We start from the raw sequence: 25,369 nt of genomic DNA, 5'->3' as shown, positions 1-25,369 counted from the left end.
GAATGACTTCCAACGATTTTGACACTCTTGCTACTTTCCATGTGAATGCACAGTTACAGCCACAGGCCTTTAATGAACCCTTCACTCTATTAGGGTTAAACGTTCCGCACTTTCTGAACTGTTGTTTTTAGGTTAATTGCATTCCCAAGTCGACATTGAAAATCTTGAGATGTATATTGCAGATTCGCACATTGCTATATCAATGCTAAAACAATATGTTGTGCAGCCCTGGACCTGGTCAGGGCCAAGGACGCTTCATCTGTGATTTTAGCTGAACAGCACTTTTCCTTCTACCTTTATGCACTTGGTATTTCTTAGCAGATTCTTCTCATACCACATGCATGCGTATAAGCTCCTACCCTAGCACTGTTTAAAAGGTGAAGAGAGGTTGATGCGGTTTTAGCTCTGCGGAGGCCCTGCTGGAGCTAGCGTGACCTTGTGCCTCTCATTGGACTGCAGACGATCAGTCTCGATCATCTAATGGAGAGCGGTTTGTTCTGTGTCTGCATGGCCTTGAACCTGCGCGTGGCCCAATTCTGTCAGCTCCAGAATCAGGCACAGTTTGTAATTGAGACCCAGATAGGGGGCCCCTGGAGACACGATAACAATTAAAGCTTGATTTATTTATTTATTTTCGATTTTGTGTCGCCAGCTGAGTGTGAAGATAAATGGCTTATCTTGCTCTAAACGTTGCTCTTGCTTGTAACCAATGTAAAGTTTTGCTATTAAAAACATGATGCAATTGTGATGAAAGAAATGTCATTTTATTAGCACATTGAAGTTGTTCAAGGAACACGTAACATTGCTGATAATGGGTGAAGGACACTGATAGGTTAAGCTGTTGTTATTATTTTGTGTTCAAAGAAAGTTGATGGACCAAATGTATCAGAAATGTAGTCTATACAACTACTGCTTGTAATGCAAGTTTGTATTATAAGCATTTTTTGGTTTGAGGAACTAATCTGAACACATTTAATTGTATTTATTTATACGCCGTGTAAATATAACAGTTTTAAAAGTATTTTTAAAGGAATTATTAAGATATTAACAGTTGCTTTATAATTTACAGCCAGTTAAAATGGTATTAAATGTAAATATGTAGCTGTAACTTTTTTGACATAACTAACTTTTGAATTTTATCACTAGAGTGACGTGCAGAGACTTTATTAAGGTAGTATTTGATTTATTTATTTATTTTGAACAGACATATTAGACATAAAAATTCTTTAACAAAAAATTAATTTTAACATGGTGTGGGATGAACACAAGCTTAATATTTTCCAACTACCTTCTCCTTTTTATTTATCTTGTAAGTAATTTCTTAAATCATTTCTGTTAAGTAAAGAGTATTGTTCTGCAGAGTGTTGTTATTTATTCTTTTAAAACCGGGTGACCACGGGGTCCTAAAATGTTTTAATTTCAAAAACAAAATTGTAGGCCTTTAAAAAGTCTTGAATTCACTGAAATTTTGTCTTTTAGGTCCTAAATAATTGCAAACAAGTCTTCATTTTCCTGTGTCCATGTAACACCTAATCGGGCCAACACGCATCTAATGACCAAAATTTCATCTCAATAGAACTTTTAACAAAGCTCTGTTTATAACTCTATTTGCCAATATGGTTTAATTATTATCCTCAAATTAATATTTGTTCAAAATTTCTCTGTATTTATAGTCTGTATATGGGGAGGACACAGACCTGGACAAACTGTTGTGTATACATTTACTCTGGAAAAAAATATTCAAAGATGATTCCTTGGATTTACTAAATTTATTTACTTTAAGTGGCTGTAAAAATATTTGGGCTGAATTTAAACAAATTAAGTTTAACATTACTAAGTTTACTTTGTTTGTTTAAATTCAACCTATTTAAGTTGCTTGCAACAGTTTTGCAGAAATCAATTTTTGTCAGTGTAGTTTATTATAACTTTTAAAGACTTTTTTTAAATGTGTAAGCACACAACTAGGGTTTGCTTGTTGAAATTTCATTAAAATGGTCTTAAAAAGGTCTTAAAGTCTTAAATTTGACATTGTGAAACCTGCAGAAACCCTGTAAAACTGTATTAATGAGTCTGCGGAAAGACATGAAAAGAAACAATGGAAAAATTTTCATTTCCTCACTGATAGCCACACAACCACACTGAATGCTGAGAGTTTGTCAGAATATTTTGTCTTAGCTGTTCAAATGCATTCAATCATATGAACATCTAAACCACTAAAGAAATCCAAGGTCATGTTTTTTTTGTCTAGCTCAATAAGAAAGTGAACAAGCTCGACTTATGCACTAGTGGCAATGAGATTCAGTATGTCATCTCCCACTTGTTTTCTATAGACTTTTAAAACACTATATTTTATGCTTTTTACACCAGTTTGGCGAATCTCTCTTTGTATGTTTGTTTGTGAGATGGTGTTCATTCTTAAATTATTAAAAGATTCCTAACAGAACAGATCGACATCCATTGAATCAAATGAACAAAAATGCCTCAAAAATCGTAATGTTTTAGAGTGATACTGAGAGCAGGGATGCGTTTTATAACAGCATTTGTATAGTACAAAAATTTTACCACAGTGCAATAATGTCATTCTGCAAATTGAGCTGTACAGCTAAGATAGGACTCATTCATTAGACTAAAAGAGTGCGTTCAGAGAGCGGTGAGAACCAGGGATTGGCTCATCCAGGTTTAAGCTGTTGCCACTCTTAATTAAGGGAATCCGCTCAGGCTCAGACTCTGTAGATCTTCAGTAAGACACTTTCTTTTATCTTTGCTCTGGATCTGCCGAGTGAAAGCGCAGGAAGAATAATGTGTAACACTCTGAGATGCTAAGGTGTATGCGGTGCTGTAGCATGCTGGATCTGATTCATAACATGATGTTCACTACAAAAGGTAGCACTGATTTTAAAATTCCTAAGCGCTCTATTGTGTCTTTCTTGTTCTTGTTATTCTTTACTATTACTACCGCCAATCCTGTGCTTCCTTAGGGTGCCGCTCTTAAAATGTATTTAAACTCTAAGCATGTCTCCTCTTTCTGTTTTGCAGTTCTGTCCAGAATAAAGTCGCAGTAGCATTTTGTTTAGATTTGCATGTTTCACCTACAATTTTAAAGGGCCTTCTGGGTTCTTTCCATTGTAACCTAGTTTGTTTACCTGAGTACCATTCTATTGCAAAGCCTCTGTATATTTAACCTTGGGTAATTCGGAATGACCCGAGAATATATCTGCATTACATTAACTCATTTACCAAGCATAAATGCAAATCATTGGGAATAGGCCTAAAATTAGAAAACAAACCAACAGAGAATGTGGCTTTTTCCTGGCCACTGCTAGAATTTGTATTACTGTTACTAATACTTAAGATATTGAGATGAGGTCTGTTAATTTCTAAGTTTAATGAATGCCAGCTAGAGGGAGCTGAACTTCACTATGGGTTTAAGAGATGTCTGGCGAATGATGGTAAAGGCTATAAGTCGTTAAAAAGAATTGGGTTGGAATTGGGAGAATTCTGCTTGGGTTTATCCAAGTTCAGTTTTTGCAGTTGCATTTTTATTAGGGCTGTGCAATATATTGTGCAATAGACTGTAAAAGTATTGTCATCGTGCATTGGTTGTTTATCCATCCGAGCAGAGAGCCGAAAATAAAAACTAATGACAAAGACAACAGCGAATAAGAATAATGCTGGGTTCACGTTAAACGTGGAATTAGGTATAAGTTCATGTAAATGACATACAAAGTCAATTCAAACATGCAAATAGAGATGAATTATAGCTGGGTGGCGCAAATAACGTGGAATTTACTTCAATTGCTGCGCGCAATTGAAGTAAATTCGACTACTGCGCAAGGTCAAATAATTGAACTCATATGGAAAAATTTACATCAGTGGAAAAACATCAGCTTTCAAGGTACACCCCGGTTTGAAAAAGTCAAGGTTTTGAAACTGCCAACCTTTTCTGTAATTCCGTTGCTAAGGTATTGGTTCGATTTATTTTTTTTATTTACATTTTTTTTTGTTTTGTTTTTTAGGACAACAGTATCTTCAGCAAAAAAAGATATCCAAAGATGCTGTTTTAAATTGTATAGAAATCTGTGTTTTTGAAACAAATGAAGACAGCAGAAGTCAATTATTCATTTGAATTATATAGCCTGACGTGTTTACTGCTCTATGATGTCTTTCAAGAAATAGAGTATATTGTTTTCTAAGGAGAAAAGAGTTTTTGTTTTTTATCCAGACATTTGAAAAGAATATATTTTAGAGCAGTGAGCGCAATACTGTGAAACAGTAATATTTTTATCCAAGGTTATCATACTGTCAGAGTCTAATTCCGGCCCATGCCTATACCAACATGAGAATATCTGCAGAGGTTTTCAGTCATGCATGGTGTTTTTTCTTTTTTTAGCCTTAATTAGAGCAGACAAATATCTATTTACTGTTCATTTTGATATGAACATTACATAAATGATTAAAAAAAGACAAAAAGCTCATAAAATTGCATATCTCTATGAAAGTTTTCTATTGCAAGAAATATTACTGCAACACTCAATACAACAATGCTGCATATTGCTCATTTAACCAGTGTTGTGCATATCTAACGTGACTTTTAACAAAAATCGGTCCTTAGCATACGTTTCTAGATTCGTTAGTTCTAGTCATCTAAACCCCCTCTAGATAGTGGTATCTATCTCACAGTAAGACTAGCTACCATAGTGAATGTTCTGAAATTCAAAGCAACATTTTTTTTTTAACTTTAGATTTAAAGGAGGTGTGTGAGAGAGATGTCAAAAGTAGTGCTGGAGACCAGAGATCATTTTAATGTTTTATGTTGCACTGTTAGCCTGGTATTATGATCCTATCAATGTTACTTACCACCATTCATTCTCATGGCATTAGGAGTCATTTTCCAGATATCTTTTTTTTCTTGAAAGAAAAATTGGCACTGCTTACAACTGGTATTAAGATGCTCTTTGGTTGATCTGATCACAAATAGACGGTTTTAAGGGTGTTTTAATACGTTTGTCCACTTTTAAACCACTTTCCAATAAGGGAAAATACCGATAAAAGCTTCTGCTATCTGTATATTGTATATTTAAAAAATTATCACTGCGCAAATAGGTCCGTCACGGTGGCGGAGTGGGTAGCGCGATCGCCTCACAGCAAGATGGTTGCTCCCCGGCTGGACCAGATGGCATTTCTGTGTGGAGTTAGCATGTTCTCCCCCTGTTCGTGTTGGTTTCCTCTGGGTTCTCAGGTTTTCCCCACAGTCCAAAGACATGCGGTACAGGGGAACTGATTATGCTAAATTGGCCGTAGTGTATGTGTGTGAATGTAAGTGTGTATGGGTGTTTCCCAGTGTTAGGTTGCGGCTGGAAGGGTATCCGCTGTGAAAAACCTATGCTGGATAAGTTGGCGGTTCATTCCACTATGGCAACCCCAGATTAATACAGGAACTAAGCCGTTGACATTAATAATTGCTCACATTTAACACAAAGCTGTTTTTCACTGTAGAAATGCAATTCATGGTCACTGTATGTTAAATGTAGTAACTACACTTGAATAAATGAATATAAGTAGTTAGATAAAACTAAATTTGGAACTTAAGGGTATTAAGTTATATAGAGTTTCCGTTAATGTAGGTGTGTTATTTAATATTCTATTATTTATAAAGCCGTATTCATGAGTTAAAGTCTTGTTCATAAAGGAGACAATGGAAAGCAGCGAGCAGCAGCATTCATTTTCACCTTGAAAGCAGCATAACCACACTAAATGCTGTGAGTTTGTGTCCGAATCAGAAATTTCAAGAAAACTTTTGCTTTTTACATTTGCTGACTTATTGAAAACAAACTTAGTAGTATTATACTGTATTAAATTTTAATGTTTAATTTGTTTCCATCTATTGTAGGCAGAGAGTAGCTGATCTCTTGTGGCTGTTAAAATGCATTTGATAACAAGAGCAACTAAACCATAAAAGTAATTCAATAAAAATTTTATTTAAATTTAAAACTCGAAAGTCAAAAAGCCGAAAGTTGAGTTCAGTTTAGGACACACTAGTTGCAAAGTGAATGGCAAGTATTTCTCTCCAATGTCATTTGCTGTTTACGCTTTCTTTAGGAATGTTTTTAATCTAATATATTTATCCAGTGCCCTTTCTCCTGTAGAATGCTCACTGAATGCATTGTTTGTGAGTTTGTCTGGTGTTATGTGATGGCCTTCATTTAAAAGTCATTGAAAGTTTTCTAGCTCACCTGATCAACATCCAGCAAAACAAATGTAGAACAGGACTAGGGATGCATGATATTGGAAAAAAAATCTAGTTCTCTGATATACATGTTGCAATATGAATGCTGTTTCACTAGACAGTTTGATTAGGCCCAATCCCAATTCTGTTTTTGTACCCTTACCCCTTCCCCCTCTCCTTGGCCCTTAAAACAAAGTGTGATGGGCTTCAAAATTTACCCCTAAGAATTGTGACAGCACTACAGCACCTGCACACGCCATCATATGTCCTCGCGATCTGTTGCTTCATATGAGATCAGACGATTGCGACTGCTGTAATAATTCCAGTTGTGTTATTTTTGGGTGTTTATCTTCAAGAAATCACTGAAGGCAACTATATCATGTTATCATTACGATCTGATGTGGCAATAAGATTGTAATACTGTGCTTTTAACACCGTGGCCATATTCATCTATGTAAACAAACAAAAACAACATTAACATTATAGCAGACACTGTAAAAGCCCATTCCCAGCCACCAGACTATTCTGACAGGGGATTCAAGTGTCAGAATGTTGTAGGACTGCTATACAGGAGTTATTATTATGGATTATAGATCGTGAAATTTAGCGGTTTTTATTTTTATTTATATATATATATATATATATATATATATATATATATATATATATATATATATATATATATATATATATATATATTTTTTTTTTTTTTTTAAAGCATGATGGTAAAACAGGAACGCGGTTATGAATTTTTCAAAACATATGCTTACATAGTTTGTTGTAAAAATGTCAAAAATACTCATTTGTGGATCTCCTTACTTCTGTGTTTAACTATCCTGCCATTGCAGCTGGTGTATTCTGGGAAATTTTCTTACCCCTTGGTTTGTGTGGTCCTGAAAAATCTTAATTCGAAGGGCTATCTACCCCTTCCACTTAGCCCTAGCCCTTCAAGCTAAAGAGAGTTGGGACACCCTTACCCCTTAACGGGAACACACAAAACGAGGGGTAGAGGTAAAGGGAAGGGCAAAGGGGTAGAATTGGGATTGAACCTAATTCTATTTAGAAAGAATTCCAATAGGTTAGAGTGATTGGGGTGATTATGTACAGGAGGGAATCTGTAAAAATAATGACAAACAAAATGCAAGCATAGATCAATATAGTGGAGAAAAAATAAAACTTGATATATAAAATAATCATCATTCGTAATAGTCACATGGCGAATATAAGCAATGTTGAGTTTGGATTAGGGCTGTGCAATTGGGGAAATATCTGATTGCTAATAGTTTTTTTTTTTTTTTTAAATAAAGATATTGCGGTTTCAATTTGGTTTGCGATTTAAATTTGTAGTCAAACATTATTCTGTAGTCAAGCTCAAAATTCTGTATCAGAGCTTCTAACCATAGTACGGTTGCACAATTTTGATTAAAAGAAAGAAAATCATAAGAAAATTATAAAAGTACACTTTGTAAATAACAAAAAAAGTATCGATTAATTTTATCAAATTGTTAATAAAACGAAGACTATTATTTTGCGTTTAATTATTCAGTTACTGCATACCTAATTACATTTCAACTCTTCAGAAAACAATAAAAGTGTTTATTTATTTAAAAATGTATTCATATCGCACAGCTGAAGTCAGAATTATTAGCTCCCTGAATTATTAGACCCTGTTTATTTTTTCCCTGTTTCTGTTTACGGAGAGAAGACTTTTCAACACATTTCTAAACATAACAGTTTTAATAACTCATTTCTAATAGCTGTTTTTCAAGACTCTTCTATACAGCTTAAAGCGACATTAAAGGCTTAAGTAGGTTAATTAGGTTAACTAGGCAGGTTAGGGTAATTAGGCAAGTTATTTTATAACGATATTTTGTTCTGTAGACTTTAAGAAAATATATAGCTTAAAGGGACTTAAAATTTTGACCTTAAAATCATGTTTAAAAAATTTAAAACTGCTTTTATTCTAGCCAAAATAAAACAAAATACACTTTCTCCAAAGAAAAAATATTATCAGACATACTGTGAAAATTTCCTTGCTCTTTTAAGCTTAATTAAGGATATTTAAAAAAATAATATTTATAATATTTGAAAACGAAATTCAAAGGGGGCTGATAATTCGGACTTCAACTGTATATCGCAGAATAAAAAAATGTTGCAGTGTGTAATCTTTCCAATATTGTGCAGTCCTATTTCACATTGCAATATCGGTGTTGAAACTATATGCATGGTACAGACCTAGATAGGACAATGTTCATGCTTTTTGTGTGAGTTTCACTATCATTTTAAAGTCATTTTGTACCTTAACATGCCCCAGTTGGTGTCTGATGGGCTCAGTTATTGGTGTCAGATGATCTTCCTCCATTCACAGTCCGGCACTGCTGCGGCTTGAACTAATGCTGCCTATTATAGCTAAAAGTCTCTGCTTTTTGAGAACGTAACTATTGATTGATTTTAAACAGCTTTACTTCCATCCTCTGACAGTTTTGGTCTGGTCGGAATGATAAATGTGCTCTGCCTTGATTTGTTTATTGTTTTCACGTGCAGCATTGAGGGGTCAAAGTTTGTTCCGGGCTTCTAATCCTTTTGTACATTGCACTCGCGTTTGTTTAAGAGAGATTATTTTATGATAGCATTAGCATTGATGATACTTTGACGTGGATTACCTCTATAGTCAGAAACCTTTTTAATATTTTTCTTTGTCTGATCACACGAGTTATAACTTTGTCAGTATGCCAATATCCTTCTAGGTTGATGTTCTGATTTTAAAATGAGCTGTTTTTCTCTTCTCTTCAGCTTGTCGAGTGTCAACCCGACAGTAAAGATGAGACCATGGTTCCGGTTCTGACCTCGAAGAAAGCCAGTGAACTACCTGTGAACGAGGTTGCCTGTGCACTGCAGGTATGTTTGTCATTATCCCTATTAAAATGAACTAATTGTGATGACCGAAATAAATTAATAAACACAATTATTTAAAGTTAAAGACTTAATTGTTTAATAATGATGTCAATAACAGAAATCAACATGCTGCTGTCAGTGATGTTTATTTATACTGTATTGCTCAATTATATAATAACCAGAGCTAATTTTATTTTAATTACTGTTGAAATCTTGACTTGTTACTAATAATTTCTGATAATTGCACTGTTAAAGCAGAGTTTGTTGAGCATGTTGTAGTTCTCTTTCACGACACATTGTTTTGAACTGTAAATGCTGGCTATGCAGCTTAATCAGTTGGATAAGGACTATTTAAGGAGACCTACAATACTTTCCATAGACAAGTGTGTTTTAGAGATTACAATCTAAAATGTAAAAGTGAACATGTGGTAACTCTTAAATGAACTATTTTTGCCTCTTTAAAGACTGCTATTTCCCTTTATGGCGTTTCTTAAATAACTTTGAAAATGTTAGTGGTATGTGCTTTATTCTTAATCACAGATGTAACTGGTGAGAAATTTGTTTGGATTATGAAAAATACAATATTTGAGAAGGCTTGAATGCTTTATTTAATATAAAAAAATAAAATCTACAATTTTATTCACTACCTGACAAAGGTCTTGTTACCTATCCAAGTTTTAGGAACCACAAATAATAACTTGATTTTAATGTTGGTCAGATGTGGCTTGTATGAAAAGGCGTCTAGATTACGCTTATTTTACCACAATAAAATATGATCATGCCTTTATTTTTAATGATTTAAGTAGGACAGTAAACTCTGACTTTGCTTAGACAGAAGTCTTGTCACTGAACAGAAATAATGTTCAGTATAGAATGTAAAGTCATGGTGCAGTGGAAAAAGAATTAATACTGTTTATGACTCCCATGAGCTTGGAGGACTGCATCCATACATCTCTGCAATGACTCAAATCACTTATTAATAAAGTCATCTGGAATGGCAAAGAAAGCGTTCTTGCAGGACTCCCAGAGTTCATCAAGATTCTTTGGATTCATCTTCAATGCCTCCTCTATCTTACCCCAGACACGCTCAATAATGTTCATGCCTGGTGACTGGGCTGGCCAATTCTGAAGCAGCTGACCTTTTTTGCTTTCTGGAACTTTGATGTGGAGGCTGAAGTATGAGAATGAGCGCTGTCCTGCTGGAGAATTTGCCCTCTCCTGTGGTTTGTAATGTAATGGGCAGCACAAATGTCTTGATACCTCAGGCTGTTGATGTTGCCATCCACTCTGCAGATCTCTCGCATGCCCCCACAATGAATGTAACCAACCATGACTTTAACTTCACCAAACTTGGCTGATTTGTATGAGAATCTTGCATCCATGTCAGTTCTAATAGATTTTCTGCTGTATTTTTGATGATTGGGATGCAGTTTATCAGATGATTCATTGAAAAAAATCTACCTTCTGCCGCTTTTCCAAAAAAGCGTGGTGCTTGCAGAGAAGATACACGCTAGAGCAGTGATCACCAACCCACGGGACACAGACCGGTACCGCTTTATAGACCAGTTGGTACCGGGCCGCACAAAAAATCCTGAATTATTTCTGTTTTATTTATTGTCCGAGTCTGAAAGATTGTTTATTTTGAAAAATCTTTTATTTTGAAAAAAAAAAAAAAAAAACGAGTTAATATTTAGATTTCAAAAAGTTTTACAAATATGTCATATGTACATGCAGCATATATTTCAAAATTTATCAAAAAATGTATAAATCTGAATATGCCTCTGGCTCAAACTGTGCAGTGCTGTAGCTGCTTAATTTGACCAACTACGCTACTTCATTTCAATACTGGTCATTTTGTTGGTACTTGGAGAAACATTTTTTTTTGAGGTGGTACTTGGTGGAAAAAGTTTGAGAACCACTGAACTAGAAGTTATTATTTGTTGCTCTTACAATTGAGATTGATAACAAGACTTTTGTTAGGAAGTGTATATAATTTTTTATGTGACTCAATTTCTCACTGGTGATAAATATTCCCTGATTATATGCCATGTTTACATGATTGTTTTTGTATATTTGTTTATTATGGAATTCAAATAAGAGTCCTGCAAAAAGGTTTACATAAAACTAAAGCAGTCTTAAAAAAACACTGTTCAACTAAATTCAACTGGCTCCTCTGAGATGTAGCTGAATTTTCCTTCAGTTGAACAGTAATGTTTGAGGTAAAACTGTGGTCCACGGTGATTCATCAATCTTTTCACTGCTTTCAGCACTTTAGTAGTCAAAAAACATATAGAGGCAAAACAAAAGTAATAGCATTGCTAGGGGCGTAATTTCCCCTAAAATAGCTCACTACAATAGCTCACTTTGTTTGAATGAGCAGGAGCTTCAGCACTGTCAGCGATCAGCAGCATCAGATGACTTTGATGTCAACAACATGCATAACAAAAGGAGATGGTTTTTTAGGATAGGATTGGAGAATGTTCATTTGATTGATTTAAGGATAATCCTTGTTTTAGGAGTTTGTGTTGCCCAAGGAATGTTTTTTTTATTACTAATAGTAAATATTCATCCACGAAATAGAATTATTAAAGTAATGCTGAAAATGTTGATATAATTAGCCTTCATTGTAATTTAGCATCTGTATATCTGCAACTGATATTACACCATATAGCGATTCAACATTTTTTTTTTTTTTTTTTTACATTTAAAAAAAAAATATATATATATATATTTTTTTTTAGCTTAGTTTGAAATAAAAGTTGAATAAACCTAATCATTTCCTGCATTTTATATCACCATATTCTCTAGTAAATGTATGTAAATGTTGGTAATGGGATTTAATTCAAAAACATTTTCCCCATTTTGGACCCCAAAACCAAAGTTACACTCTTGCCTACTGCCTATGAGAAGACATTACATATTCTATATTCCTATGTTACTAAAAGAAAAGATTATTCTGTGCAAAAAAAAAAAAAAAATTTATTTATAACATTATTATCCTGAATACACAACCTTGTCAAATGGTTTTAAGCATGACAAACATTTGCAATTCACAAGCTTCCTGTTGCATAATGGTGTACATTAAACAGAGAATCTGAAAAGTCAATTTTCTTTATTTAAAGTGAGAGCATAAGCACAATTTAGTTTTATTTGTATACTGTAGATTGCCGCATACAGGAATAGCAAGTAATTGAATACTATTTATTATAATTTTTTTTTGTTGTTTTCACCTTTATTGGTATAGTACAATGGAGATTTTATGGACTGGAAAGTGTAGAGAGCAGAGATAGGGGAAGGATCGGCAAAGGACATCGAGCCAGGAAACGAAGTCGGGGCACCAACCACTAGGCCATTGGTGCCGACTTGAATAATATTTGAATGACATAATGACAAAGCACCATGGTTTTACCCAAGTCTGTATAAAATCAAAATTTACAATGCTTATTTTACTAGCACACATTGTTATTCTTTAGGGTTGCCCAAACTTTTTTTGTATGTAGGGCCAAAAAAGAAGTTATTGAGAGCCGTGGGCCGAAGGTAAATATACAAAACAATTTTACATTAAAGTTGATGTGGGTCATTTCCTGATTTATTTTCCAATATTTTTAAATAAATAGTAAACTTTACTTTAAATCAAATTACCTAATTCAGTATAACTTTTTGCTAAAAAACAAAAACAAAAAAAACATTTATAACACAGTGAAGTTCAATGCAGTATACACCATTCAAGCAGATTCTGAATTTGACTTGATTTACTATCAAAGTCTTTGCATTCTCGGGTGACATTATGTACATTTAAAGAAAACCTGGTAAATTTACACCACATCAAAGGTTACCATGGGCCAAGTTTGGCCCGCAGGCCCTAGTTTGGGGATCTCTTGTTAAGGTTAACAATTAATTTGTGCAAGCATTTAAAAAAAAAAAAAAAGTTTATTTTGGAGTGGCGGTCCTTCTCTGTTGACATCAGTTTGACAAATTCAGCCACAATACTCATAACCAAGGGAATGATTCACATAAAGAAAGCCCTGCCTATTTCTGAGTATTCCATCTAAGTTGGAAATCCATCAACAGACTAAAATAAAAGTCTCAGCATTGATGTATTTAATAGCTAAATTGTACTTTTTAAAGAGCTAAGTAAAACATATCAGTGACGTTTTCTAGACCCTTCAAATTTAAAAGTAGATTTTATTCAAATATAACCAGTGGAATTAAGAACAGTCCATCATTATTGCGAAATAACAATGTCAAGTAGCTATTATACTAATACTAAATAAATATTTGCCTGCAAAGTCCTACAATTGACCAATGAGTATCGGGTATTGTAGAAAAGCAACTTCTAGGAACATCTTGGAAGGATTTCTAGGAATAATATTAACTGATGACTTTAAATGAGTTATAAATAAATATCCTTTGCTGGTCTTGGATCCGTTGTCTCATCAAATATTATTACCACTTAATTTTCATAACCCTTGGCAACCTATTGAAACTGTGCTCCGGGGGCAAAACAGGATGTTGATCCTGGAATTGCTCGTTTAAATCACGTTATTATTTTTAGTCACCGCCTGTACAAATGGCAGCAGGTACATTTCTTCATGTAGTCAAACAGACAAAGAAAGCATAGACTGCATGCCATGACACTGAGGAATTCAAAGTATATCCCTTATGGTGTCCTTTAATGAATCACATCAGGAAGATTAGAGACTGCCGGGATGCTCTGGCTGTCTCAGTGTGGATGATGGAGCTTGTAGTGCCATGTCCATCACCCCACTGACATGACCATCTGCTCCCAGAAGACCCTTATTCAACCACTGTCATCAACGTTCAGCCGCAGGAAGCACTTAAGCCCTGAATAATGCGCCCTGGATAATGCAACTTTCATAGAAAATAAAGCAGAGCATGTTTTTATATTGTCCGCCAACAGAAGCTGCATTGTTTATCGAGTGTAGACAGAATATGCAAAGCAAAGGAGGCCTTGTGCCTTTCCTGTTTGTTGTACAAATTTGGTTGAACTCAGCAGCATTTTAACCCTGATATTACAGCAGGATGAGGCATTTATAAGGGTTTCTTAAACTCTTTAAATCTTTAATTTGCTTTTCAGTGAATTAAGGCCTTAAATATAAGTAAAAATCAGCACAGCAAATATTAAATTTGTAAAATCATATACTTGATCTTCATACTGAATTGTTTAGTACTGACATTTTATTTTAAAATAAAACATAATTTCTGTGTCATACTTTTAATAATCATCACCAGCATTGTTGCCTATGTTTGCATGGGTATTTCTAATATGATTAGGACAGTACTCTGATTAAGAGTCTACCATGTAAACAGAGATTTTTGGTGACATTATTATGACTGGAGTTATAATCGTATTTAACACAAATCGAGTTGAGACTTGTGGAGTTCCGGTTACACCGCCAAGAGGATGACAGCTTAATTTTCGACTTTCTCAACGGTTTTGTAAAATAACCCCTTAAAATGAAATTTTGTGAGATCTTTGCATTATTTAAAGCAATGATGGAGAAAGGGGTCACTACGAGGAGTTGGACAACGACGAATGCGGTAGAAAATAATCCTAAAAACAAGTCAAGATAGCTGAAGCTCTCATCCTCATGGTAAAGATGGCCTTGAAGTCAGCCTCAGTGTATTCTTAAAGAATTGAGACTTGTGGAATATTCCTATATTTTAGTCACATCATTAAAGTGCAGTACTGACATGTAAGCACTTTAATCAGACTTTTAGTGTCGTGTAGGACTTTTCACAACCTATTCACCTTATTCTCAGCTGACGAGTGGGCGCTGCCATTTGAATCTTTTTGTCTCGCGACTTCCGGTCACATTCACTTCCATTCATTTTTTGACGTTAACAACTGCTCGTTACGCTGCTTGATGTTGCAATTTAATATTTTCTTATTATATTATGCTACTTGGTCTGTGTAGTCATGCAAATATTTGTTTGTTGAGCAAGTAGTTTGGCCATTTTCTGCCGTTTATTATTCCTTGTCATTTTTCCTATAGGCGACTGAATCGGAAGTTCTAAGACAATCGCGAAAACAGGCGCACTTCCGCATTTTAGAATAAGGTCAATACGAGTTTGTCTCTGTGGCGTTAATGTAATGTTGCTGGATGAAACAAAGTTGAAAAATTAAAAATGAAACACCTGAAATTACTTCAAACGCCAGAGTAAATATTGGATAGCATGGTGACGTATTGATGTTATTGGATTTATGTACTATAAAATTTAAACAGGAACATGAAGGAACGTTCTAAAATCAAGTCGGATAAACTCATTGATCATATGATTGCCTTATTTAGATAAGAGTAAATGATTACTGATGTCCATGTAAACGTGGTGAGTCACCATTCTTGAGAATTAACTGTATTCAGGATGTCATTCAGAGATGTTGATTCAACCTTATAATTACAGATTTCCATATTTATTGTGTTACGTCTGTGGGATGCACGGTGTATGTGATACAGTGATCGTGTGTTTTATAGTGTGCATGCTTCCTATATGCAAGATGGGGACTTTTGCTTTAGATTTTTATGACCCACACTCTGCCATCTCGTTTTGCATGAAGTATAAACTTGTTGGTAACCCTTTACAACAAGGATGTATTAGTTAATGTTATTTTATTTACTAACATGAACAATCAACGAACAATTCCTTTTGGTGTTTATTGAGTGTAGACAGTATATGGAAAACAGCAAAAGGAGACCTTGTGGCTTTCCTGTTTGTTGTACAAATTAGCTTGAACTCGGCACCATTTTAACCATGATATTACAGCAGGATGAAGCATTTATTAAGTTTTCGCTGGTCGTAAAGTCTTCAAATTTTAGGTTTGCTTTTCAGTGAATTAAGGCCTTAATTAGGTCTAAAAATCCGCACAGCAAGCCTTAAATTTGTATAATCATATAATTAATATTTATGAGGAATTGTTTTTAGTTCTGACATTTCGTTTTAAAGTAAAACATAGTTTCATTATCATAATTTTAAATGATTATTGTCAGCATTGGTGCCTATGACTTTGGATTTTAATAATGCATTAGTACATGATTAAAACAATGCTGTACAAGTACACTGTAAAAAATGCTGGGTTCCACACAATTCCATCATGTTGTCCCAACTCAAATCTTAACTGAACAAAAGTTAACTGAAATGTTTTTACAAATTTAAGTAGATTGAACATAAAACAAATAAGTTGTCCCAAAAAACCTTAAGAATTGTTTTCATCTGGTTTTAAATCAGTACTATTAGTTCATGTTAGTCAATACATTTACTAATGAAACCTTGTTATAAAATTTGTCCAACCCGTTTGATAAAAATATTCATTTAATAAATTTTTGAACTGATAAAATGAAAATTGTGTGGTTTAGTATTAAAATATTTTTATCAAGTAGTTCCACACCCAAGTATTTAAATAAGAGGCAGTCAAGACTTGAAGTACTTAAATGAAGTTTATTTAAAAGTCACTGTAATTGGGATAATGAGGGAATAACATACACCTGGCCATGGAACAGCTGAGAAGCCAATTGTCCTATTACTTTTGGACCCTTAACAAGTGGGAGGCACATATGCAAACTGTTGTAATTACTACATTGTCCAACGGATTTGGATGTAAATACCCTCAAATTAAAGCTGACCGTTTGCAGTTAGAGCATCTTGTTTGTTTGTTTCATTTCAAATCCATTGTGTTGGTGTATGAAGCCAAAAATATTAGGACCTAACTGAAGTTCTCAACATGTTGCTGTATTGTTTTCCCTTGAATTGTTTACTTTAGATGGTGTTAAAGTTTGTCATTTACTCTCATCAAACGTGCAGAATCCCTGTTCTATGGTGTTTCAGGTTCAGGATACAGTGCTCTGGTCTCAAGGTGTTTCTTGCAGAATTTCTGACAGTTGTCTAACAGTAGACTTGCCAAAGCTCAAGTTCCAGGACATTGGCTTTATTAGTTGTTTCCATGGCTCCGGCGTTCTTGTTTGTTAGTGGTTAATGTCAGTTGTCATGGTTACGCATCTGATGAATGTTATTTTGGGAAGGCAGCATTTTTCTGACTTAATTCTCCCGCTCTCTCTCCCTCTGCCAGGCTGACCTGCAGTTTGGTCTCAACCGGGAGGAGGTTGAACGACGCCGCACATACCACGGGTGGAACGAGTTCGACATCAGTGAAGATGAACCACTCTGGAAAAAATATCTCTCTCAGGTTTGGTGGCTTTAAAAAAAACAATGCTATACCAACATTAACTTGCTAATTCTGTCGTCAGACTGTTTTTATAGTACAAAAACACATTGAAAATGAAACGATTGATCAACTCTGTAAGCATTGGTTATTATTCATTTATATAGGCAGGGCAAGTTTATTTATATTGCACATTTCATACACAATGGTAATTTAAAGTGCTTTACATAAACACGAATAAAAGAGACAAAGTAAAAAAGATTAGAAGAATTAAAAGTGTTTAAAACAGATTTAAAATGAAAGCCAGTTGAAGCCAGTTTTAAAAGAAAACACAAGAAAAAAAAATATCTGTCAGACGCAGCACAGTGCTCATTTAGTAAAGGCACAGCTAAACAGATGCATTTTCAGTCTTGATTTGAACGTGACTAATGTTGGAGCACATCTGATCATTTCTGGAAGCTGATTCCAGCAGCGGGGGGTGCAGTAGCTGAAGGCAGTTTCACTCTGCTTTGACTGAACTTATGGAATTTCTAATTTACTTGATTCTAATGATCTGAGTGATCTGTTAGGTTTGTATTCACTGAGCATATCTGTAATGTATTGAGGTCCTAGGTCTTTTAGTGATTTATAAACAAGCAATAATACTTTAAAATCTATTCTGAATGTAACCTGGAACCAGTGTAAAGACCTGAGCACAGGTGTGATGTGCTTTGATTTTCTGGTTCTGGTCAGAATCCTGGCAGCAGCGTTCTGAATGAGCTGCAACTGTGGGACTGCCTTTTTAGGAAGGCCAGTTAGGAGGCTGTTACAGTAATCCACCCTGCTGGTCATAAAATCATGAACAAGTTTCTTTAAGTTTTTAAGATGATAGTATGCTTTCATCTACAGAGTATTCATTCAGAAAATCACTGAAAGCTACTTTTATGAGCCTCCTGGAAGTATTTCATGGAATGACAGTCATCCCGCCAAGCCTTATCACATGATTTTTTTATAGCCTAAGGTGGATGATAGGATTCTTTTGTTTCATGTTGCAGTACAGGATGTTGATCCTAGATGATGTATTGCTTGTTTAAGCCACATTCTATACAGTTGGCAGCAGTGTAGCTATTCTTTCCTCATGAAAAAAAATCTATTCAATATGAACTTGCAAATGCAATATGTATGCGGTAATGCAAAAAATGACAGAAATTTTAAGAACTTTAATACCATAACTAAGCATTTCCTTTCGTTTGCCTCTTCCATCTGCTCTTCCCAAGGAAGTTTATTTATGAACCCCCAATCAAACCCAAGTTGCCCTCATTTGTGTGCATCAGTGGATGACACAAGACAGATAATAAAGGTTGTGAAGCATGTGAAGTGCTTACAAATAAATTATATAATAATAACTTTGACACATATATGCATATGTTATGGAGTATGCATGTACTGCCGTGATGCAGTACATATGCTTACAGTGACGTCATAAATACTATGTGAAGCTGTTAGTTTACACTTGTGGAAACCCATTTGAAGCCTGCATTAGAATAAATTTTAATGATTATTTAATTAAACAATTATATTTTCACTGCCCTGTTGGCCAAATCCATTTTTTTATTTTTTTTAGCATAAAAGTCATTCTATGCAGTGTAAAAGTGTGAGATTTATTGTTAAGAATAAAACTATTGTAAATATGCCTCAAAGCAGTAAAGTGACCCAGTTCATCCAGTTTTTTCGTCCAATATAGAAATGACAGGCCACTGTCCTCTGTGAAGAATTCCAGTCCCTGCACTGGTCACGAGGCTTGTGCTAAATATAGCATTACAACTGGGAGGAATTGTATTTTTTTCCCCCTCATTACTTTTTTAAAGGTGGCACACTATCACCTTCATCTTTTGTGGGTTGCCTTGCAGAGTGGCACATTTGACGAATCTCTCTATACTTGCTGAGCATGTCTGTATACTTACTTAGTTATAGCTAGTGTTGAATGTAATTAATTACATTAGCTACTGTTATCAGTTTTTTGTTAAAAAGTCAAGGATTACTTTTTATTAGATTTAATTTGTTACTTTTGAAACCCAACTGTTAGGGCTGTGTTTTTTTATTATTATTATTGTTATTTTTTTAATTTAATTATAATTTTTTTTTGACATTGCGATTTAATTTTGTAGTCAAGCTTCTGCTCAGTAATCTGTATCGTAGCTTCTTACTGCTAAAATGCAGTGAGTGTTAGGAACTGAAACATTAACTTATACATTTATTCGAATTTGTTTTCAAAAATTCAGAAATTAAGCACAAATCTTTCTCTAGAGCAAACGGTGAGCACAAATAAAATGTATTTTTAAAGCAATTTGGTAGCTGGCATCCGTTACACTTATAATATACTTTCTTAATTATTGTACATAATGAAAATCTGAATATTCTATTTTTCAACTGAAAAGACGACATTTATCAAGACATTTGAATATGCTTAGGAACAGGGTTTCTGCAGGGTCTTAAAGTCTCAAATTTAAAAATCGAAATTTTAAGCCTTCAAGTCGCTGTTCTAGGTCTTAAATATTTTTGTACAGGTCTTATTTTTCCGATGTCCATGTATCGCTACATTTAATGCTCATTTTAATTCTTTTTAGTTGTTGCTGGGTTTTCGTGATGTTGTAGTCCTTTTTCACTAGTCCAATTGGCATTACAACTACAAATAAGACCAACATGCAATAGCCAGTCAGGTTTCTGTTATTGATCTCTGCTTTCTGGCATTTCTGTTATTTGCAAATGTGACGTCATCGCTGTGTTTGCGGAGGTTCTCTTTGGGTGTGTTTGACATGATTTCGGCTGGCAGAGCTCATGAAATTTTTTGAGACTCGGGCTAACGTTTACAGTATATTGATGGGCAATTTCTCGGCTTTATTGGTGATAATGGTCAGGTTATAAGTAGAGGACAGAAACTAGCCAGACAGTAATGTGTGAATTGGTGAGAGGGCAAAATAAGGATAAAAAAGTCAGTAATTTTAGTAAGTGTACTTTTTACTTTATTCTTGCCATAATAAAAATAAAAAATATTTGTAGAGCAACCCATTTTCTGTTGTCATTAATGTTTCACTTTAATAGGTAGAACTGTCCAAAATATAAACAAAAGCAAGTGATGCATCAAAGTTAGATTTTAAAAAATCTTGAATGGTTATAAAAATCCTTATAATCATTCATTTATTCATTTTCTTTTCGGCTTTAGTTTAAAAATCTTCAATGATATTAATGATATGATATAGTTCTGGAAACGTTCTATTTCTCTGTTAATCCGTCTGATTGTACTGTCTGTTTCTTTTGACCGCCCCCTGTCATTTAAAAGAATATCTCAATGGCGAACGCATCAAGTATAAAAGCCTAGTCCATTTGTGGCGCCAGGTGGAAGTATAAATCAACCTTAAGATGCTTGTTTGCTTGTCAAACCTGTTTTTAGTATTGCTTAACTTGAATACATTTATTTTATCACTATTTTTTTATTTATTTAGCATTTTCTCTGTTTTTGACATTGCAATATAGGTCTTAAATTTAATACTTAATGGCCTTAAAAAGGTCTTAAAAATATTAAATTTGACATTATGATATCTGCAGAAACTCTGTAGGAAGAAAATGATTTAACAAATTAGTCCATCACAATATAAGATATACATTCAGAGAACCACAGTAATTGTATATAGTTTTTGTTATTCAGATAGTTTGCATAATAATTCAAAATTTCATCTAAAGATAGATTTATATCTATCCTTCTTTAGACACTTAAGAAACAGTCTGTGTTAGATTTGTCTGGATTTTTATTATTGAGTCAAGTAATTAAAGTACTTATTGTGTAAGTTACTTTTCAGACAAAGTAATCAGAAAAGTCATTTAAATGTAATTTAAATGACCTAACAATTAATTAGTAATAAATGATTTTGAAGTTACTTACCTTACTCTGGTCATAGAGCAAGGAAAAAATTTGTAGCTCAAATATGTCGTGTCACAACTTTGAAGGCAACGGGGTGGTGTATGTTACAGCGTGTGGAGAAGGATTGGCCTTTTCTTCTCATGACCTCTAATCTTTTTGTTTCTACACTCACAAACACCTGCTATTATACTAATTCTCTGACGCAGCCAAACGCTCAAGTTTCCTGCTTCACCTTCGTCTTACCTTTGCTGAGTAGAAAGTACTGTTTTTTTGACTGAGGTAAAAAGTGTTGCGAGTCTGTGAACAAGGCTGTCTGAGGTATCACAGTCTCTCGGAGAGTCGGTTTTAGAGAAACAAGCTGTCATGCCTTTAATCTGTCACTTCACATTTGCTTTTTGCTTTGGGATGTGCCGACCTCCCTTAGTCTCTCTGCTTTCTGTTAAGTTTTTTTTTTTCCCTGCTTTCTGACACTCTCTCTCTTTACCGCTCTGCGCTTCACAGTCCAGAACGTATCAGACACATTTTTTTTTTGTCAGGCGCAACTACCAGCACCACTTTAAAATAATCTCCCTTCTTTCTTTCTTCAGATTTATTCAAATTCTCTATGGTATTTTTATCACCGCACCACCAGCACTGAGCACAAAGCCATGGTGTAAATCCGGATGTGTCACAGTAGACATAAGAGAGAAGCACTTTTAGCAGACAGCAGACGACCCTGTTTGTTTTGCCTTTATACGTGTAACCTGCCTGTTACTGCACGACTGCGGTCAGGTTTTTAAAAGCCTGCCGTATCGCTCGCTCAAAAGAAGTGATGAGCTCATCTTGTGTGCCGCTGCTAATTGGCGGTTATGCGGGCGGCGTGATCCACGGGTGTCAGATCCTGTCATAGATTAAAGCGCTGTTCTCTGTGTGTGGCCAATCAAAGAAAGTAAGCCACACTCCTCTCTTTTTAATCTCCACTTTCTAGCAATTTACCAGCGTGTCGTTACATTAGCAGTTTCAGGTGCCACTGGTTATCCTTGCTATATCTAACCTAACTATGTGTGTAGACTACCATTTGCATTACCACAGTTTTACCATAAAAACGATGGTGAAATTATGGTTAGTGTCACCAACAATGCATGTGGTTGCAGTGGTTAAACATGGTAATCACAAATGAACTATGGCTTTGCGATCCCTTGCAAATAGTTTTGCAATATTTTTACCATGATGTTTGTTGTAAAACTTGTGGTTATTTAAATCAAGCTTCTGTTTCTGCACTGGAAAAAAGCTTTCATTCATCTGATTAATACAGTTTATCGTTATGGTTCACATCTAAAATTTATCACTTGAATAAATGATAAATAATTTGCTTAAAACAAAATGTTCTATCTCCATGAAAACTATTTTATCTAGTCCATCCTGGACGAGCCCCCAATTATTACGCCCCAAGTCTAGGGGAAAACCACATAGGCATAATAAACGAGAAAACAAATGGGTCCCACTTTATATTAAGTGGCCTTAACTAATATGTACTTGCATAGGCACTAATAGTTACAGTGTACTTATTGTGTAAGTACATGTATTTACTTTGTACTTATGCTTGATTAAATTCATGTATGTAATTACATTTACACTTGTAAATACACTGTTGACCATCCCTTGCACCTTAACCCACCCTTAAACCTACCCATACCACCAAACCGGTCCATAACCCAACTTCTATCCCAACTCAAAAGCACCACAAGTGTTTTCAAAACATTATAAACACAGTAAGTACATTGTATTTATTTATTTTTGATGCAAGTACATAGTAGTTAAGGACACTTAATATAAAGTGGGACCAACAAATGTTCTGGGGTGGTGGATTTCCCAAACAAAACAAAAACTTAATGCAAAAGATTCCGTTCAGTCGACAACCAATCTCAGACACTCAGTTGAGAGTATATATGAATAGATTTATAAAAAAAAAACGTAATAAATATAAATGAGCATCTCTTCAGGGTGGCCACAGGCCAAAATAACAAACAAAAGAATCTATAAAGTAAATACAGTAAATTACCTATTAATATTTTAGAAAAATACAGGAAGCTTACTTTTCTCCTTAAACATAAACATATTCAAAAGTAATCAAATAAATAGGCAGGCCACCCCTACACGCTCAAACTCTCAAAATAGGTTAATGTATGAACATTAGTACAATATTGATTGTTGGTCGTTGGCCGGAGGGGTAAGGGAAATCCAGGAGCTCCACTCCCAGCACCGAACGCAGCACAAATGAGCTCCCCGAACCCTGCAGGAAGCTCCTTTTTATACAGGCCTCCGAGACCAGCAGCCAATCAGAACACGAGATCACGCCGGTATGAGAGCCTATGGCATTACAGAAAAAACAACAAGAAGGCGGGACAAAGAAAAAGACATGCAATACGCAATAATAAATAAATAAACTTCAGTCGTAACAACCTGGTATAAAGCATATTTGTCTTGTTGAAGAAAGTCGATTAATTTAAATTCATAGCTTTAATCAAAACAACAATTCTCATAAAACTAGGGTAACGGTTTCACTTGTAAATATGATCATTTGAGCCAATGAAAAATGAATAATTTGCCCTTAACATTATTTACAGAGCATATTGAGCTTCTGTTTAATACACATACACTGGCCTGTGTAACCTTAACATTTTAGATTGTCAATACAATTATTTCTTAGTTGAGCTTTTTTATGTTTAACTATGATTTGAACTTAAATTCTTTTCAGCATGACAGCATTATTGATCTTTTTGTCTAAAAAGTGTACTGTGTTTCAGATTATAGGCACTTTTGTTGGTATATTCCACTAGAAACGCTGAAAAAATATTTTGAAATCATATGATCCACTAAAATAATCCTTTTTCTGGCTGCTGAATGAGCTTTAAATTACTTAAGTTCTATTTTCAGACGAAAAACAAAATTAAAACACTTAAAACAAATTGACAAATCAATAAATAAATGCATTGTAACCTTTGATTTGGCCCATCGACTTATCTGAGAAGAGAGGGAGAAAGTATGAGAGGGTTACGGTGATTTACTGCTGAACTACAAAATCAAATCAAGACAAAAACTACTGTAAAAGTATACTGTATGACTTAAAATACAGTAATGTTTTCTAGTTATTTTTACATAATATTAAATAAGTTGGCAAATTATTCCGGCCCTTTAGCCTCAATCAATTTGGTTTTTGACTCTTCTAAAGAAAAAAAATTGGGCACCCCTGCCCCAGCAGTAGAATAAAACTAAGTAGTGAAATAAATAAATAATTTTATGCCTGAAATAAACTTTACACCTGATAGCATAATGGAAAAAAAACTTATTTAAAATGAGTTGAAATGACTCAAATCTTTAGATATATATCACTATTTTGATGTTCAAAACAACCATGTATAGCTGCAGAAATAATCAGGCCCTTAGGTCATTCATGGTACACTAAAAATGCTGAGTTTCACACAATTCCCTCAAGTTGTCTCAACATTTCAATTAAGTTTGCTTAATTACTTAATGTTCAATCCACTTAAATTTGTAAAAACAATTAAGTTGTGCCAAAAAAAACCTTAAGAATTATGTTGTTTCAATTAATTTTAATAAGTACTTTGAACAAGCAGCAAAAGTATTTTTGGGGGGTGTATGAAGAAAGTAATTTGTTCATGTTTTACAGTTTTAAATGAACTTTTAAGGTTTGCTGGTCGATGGTGAATTGGATCATTGGCACCTCATTGTACCCAGTTTTTAAAAATTCTGATTGCGTCCATATTTCACATTCACTGAGTTTAATAAACATTACTTCTATACTTTGTGCCCTCATTCATGGGGCTTAGGAAAAGTTTGATTAAAAATCTGTTTTGCAAAATCAAAATGAAATGATTTAACAGTTAAATGAGCTAAAAAATTGAATTGTACACAAATGTTTATCAGTGTTCTGAGCTGATTCAATGTCGTGAAAAGTGATGTGATATTTCCATTTATGCTACTCATTCACTGTTTCCACTGGGCAGAGCAAAAAATTATCTGATCATGTTCTGTCTGACATTAGGTCAGTTTTTTTTTTTAGCCTCACACACAGCATTTTTTCTGAGAACAGTAGACCTGCAAATCATTGGGTTTTGTCTTTCTGTGTGTGTCTGTGGTATCGAATGTCATTTTTTATTTTATAAGTCTT

General features: G+C 34.4%; 2 protein-coding genes across 7 annotated transcripts in view; one reads left to right on the top strand and one right to left on the bottom strand.

Annotated features, from left to right (window-relative positions):
• Positions 1–8,726, bottom strand: part of ubxn11 (UBX domain protein 11) — a 41,046-nt gene extending 32,320 nt beyond the window's left edge. For all 3 annotated transcript variants that reach the window (XM_073926544.1, XM_073926546.1, XM_073926545.1), the window contains exon 1: positions 8,526–8,726. The gene's annotated coding sequence lies outside the window, so the exon portion shown is untranslated. The remainder of the gene's footprint in view (positions 1–8,525) is intronic.
• atp2c1 (ATPase secretory pathway Ca2+ transporting 1) overlaps positions 1–25,369 on the top strand; it is an 83,416-nt gene that overhangs the window by 13,854 nt on the left and 44,193 nt on the right. For 3 of the 4 annotated variants that reach the window (XM_073926529.1, XM_003200239.7, XM_073926530.1), the window contains exons 2-3: positions 9,020–9,124; positions 17,208–17,324. In XM_073926529.1, coding sequence (XP_073782630.1) covers positions 9,020–9,124; positions 17,208–17,324 — 222 coding nt within the window. Of the gene's footprint in view, positions 1–2,689; positions 2,884–9,019; positions 9,125–17,207; positions 17,325–25,369 lie in introns of those variants that run through there. The other variant, XM_005158254.6, reaches the window with a different exon arrangement.

Source organism: Danio rerio, chromosome 16 (assembly GCF_049306965.1).
Source record: "Danio rerio strain Tuebingen ecotype United States chromosome 16, GRCz12tu, whole genome shotgun sequence".
NCBI classification, from domain to species: Eukaryota; Metazoa; Chordata; class Actinopteri; order Cypriniformes; family Danionidae; genus Danio; species Danio rerio.
The sequence above is the reverse complement of the archived record's forward strand: the minus strand, read 5'-3'. Positions and strand labels throughout refer to the sequence as shown.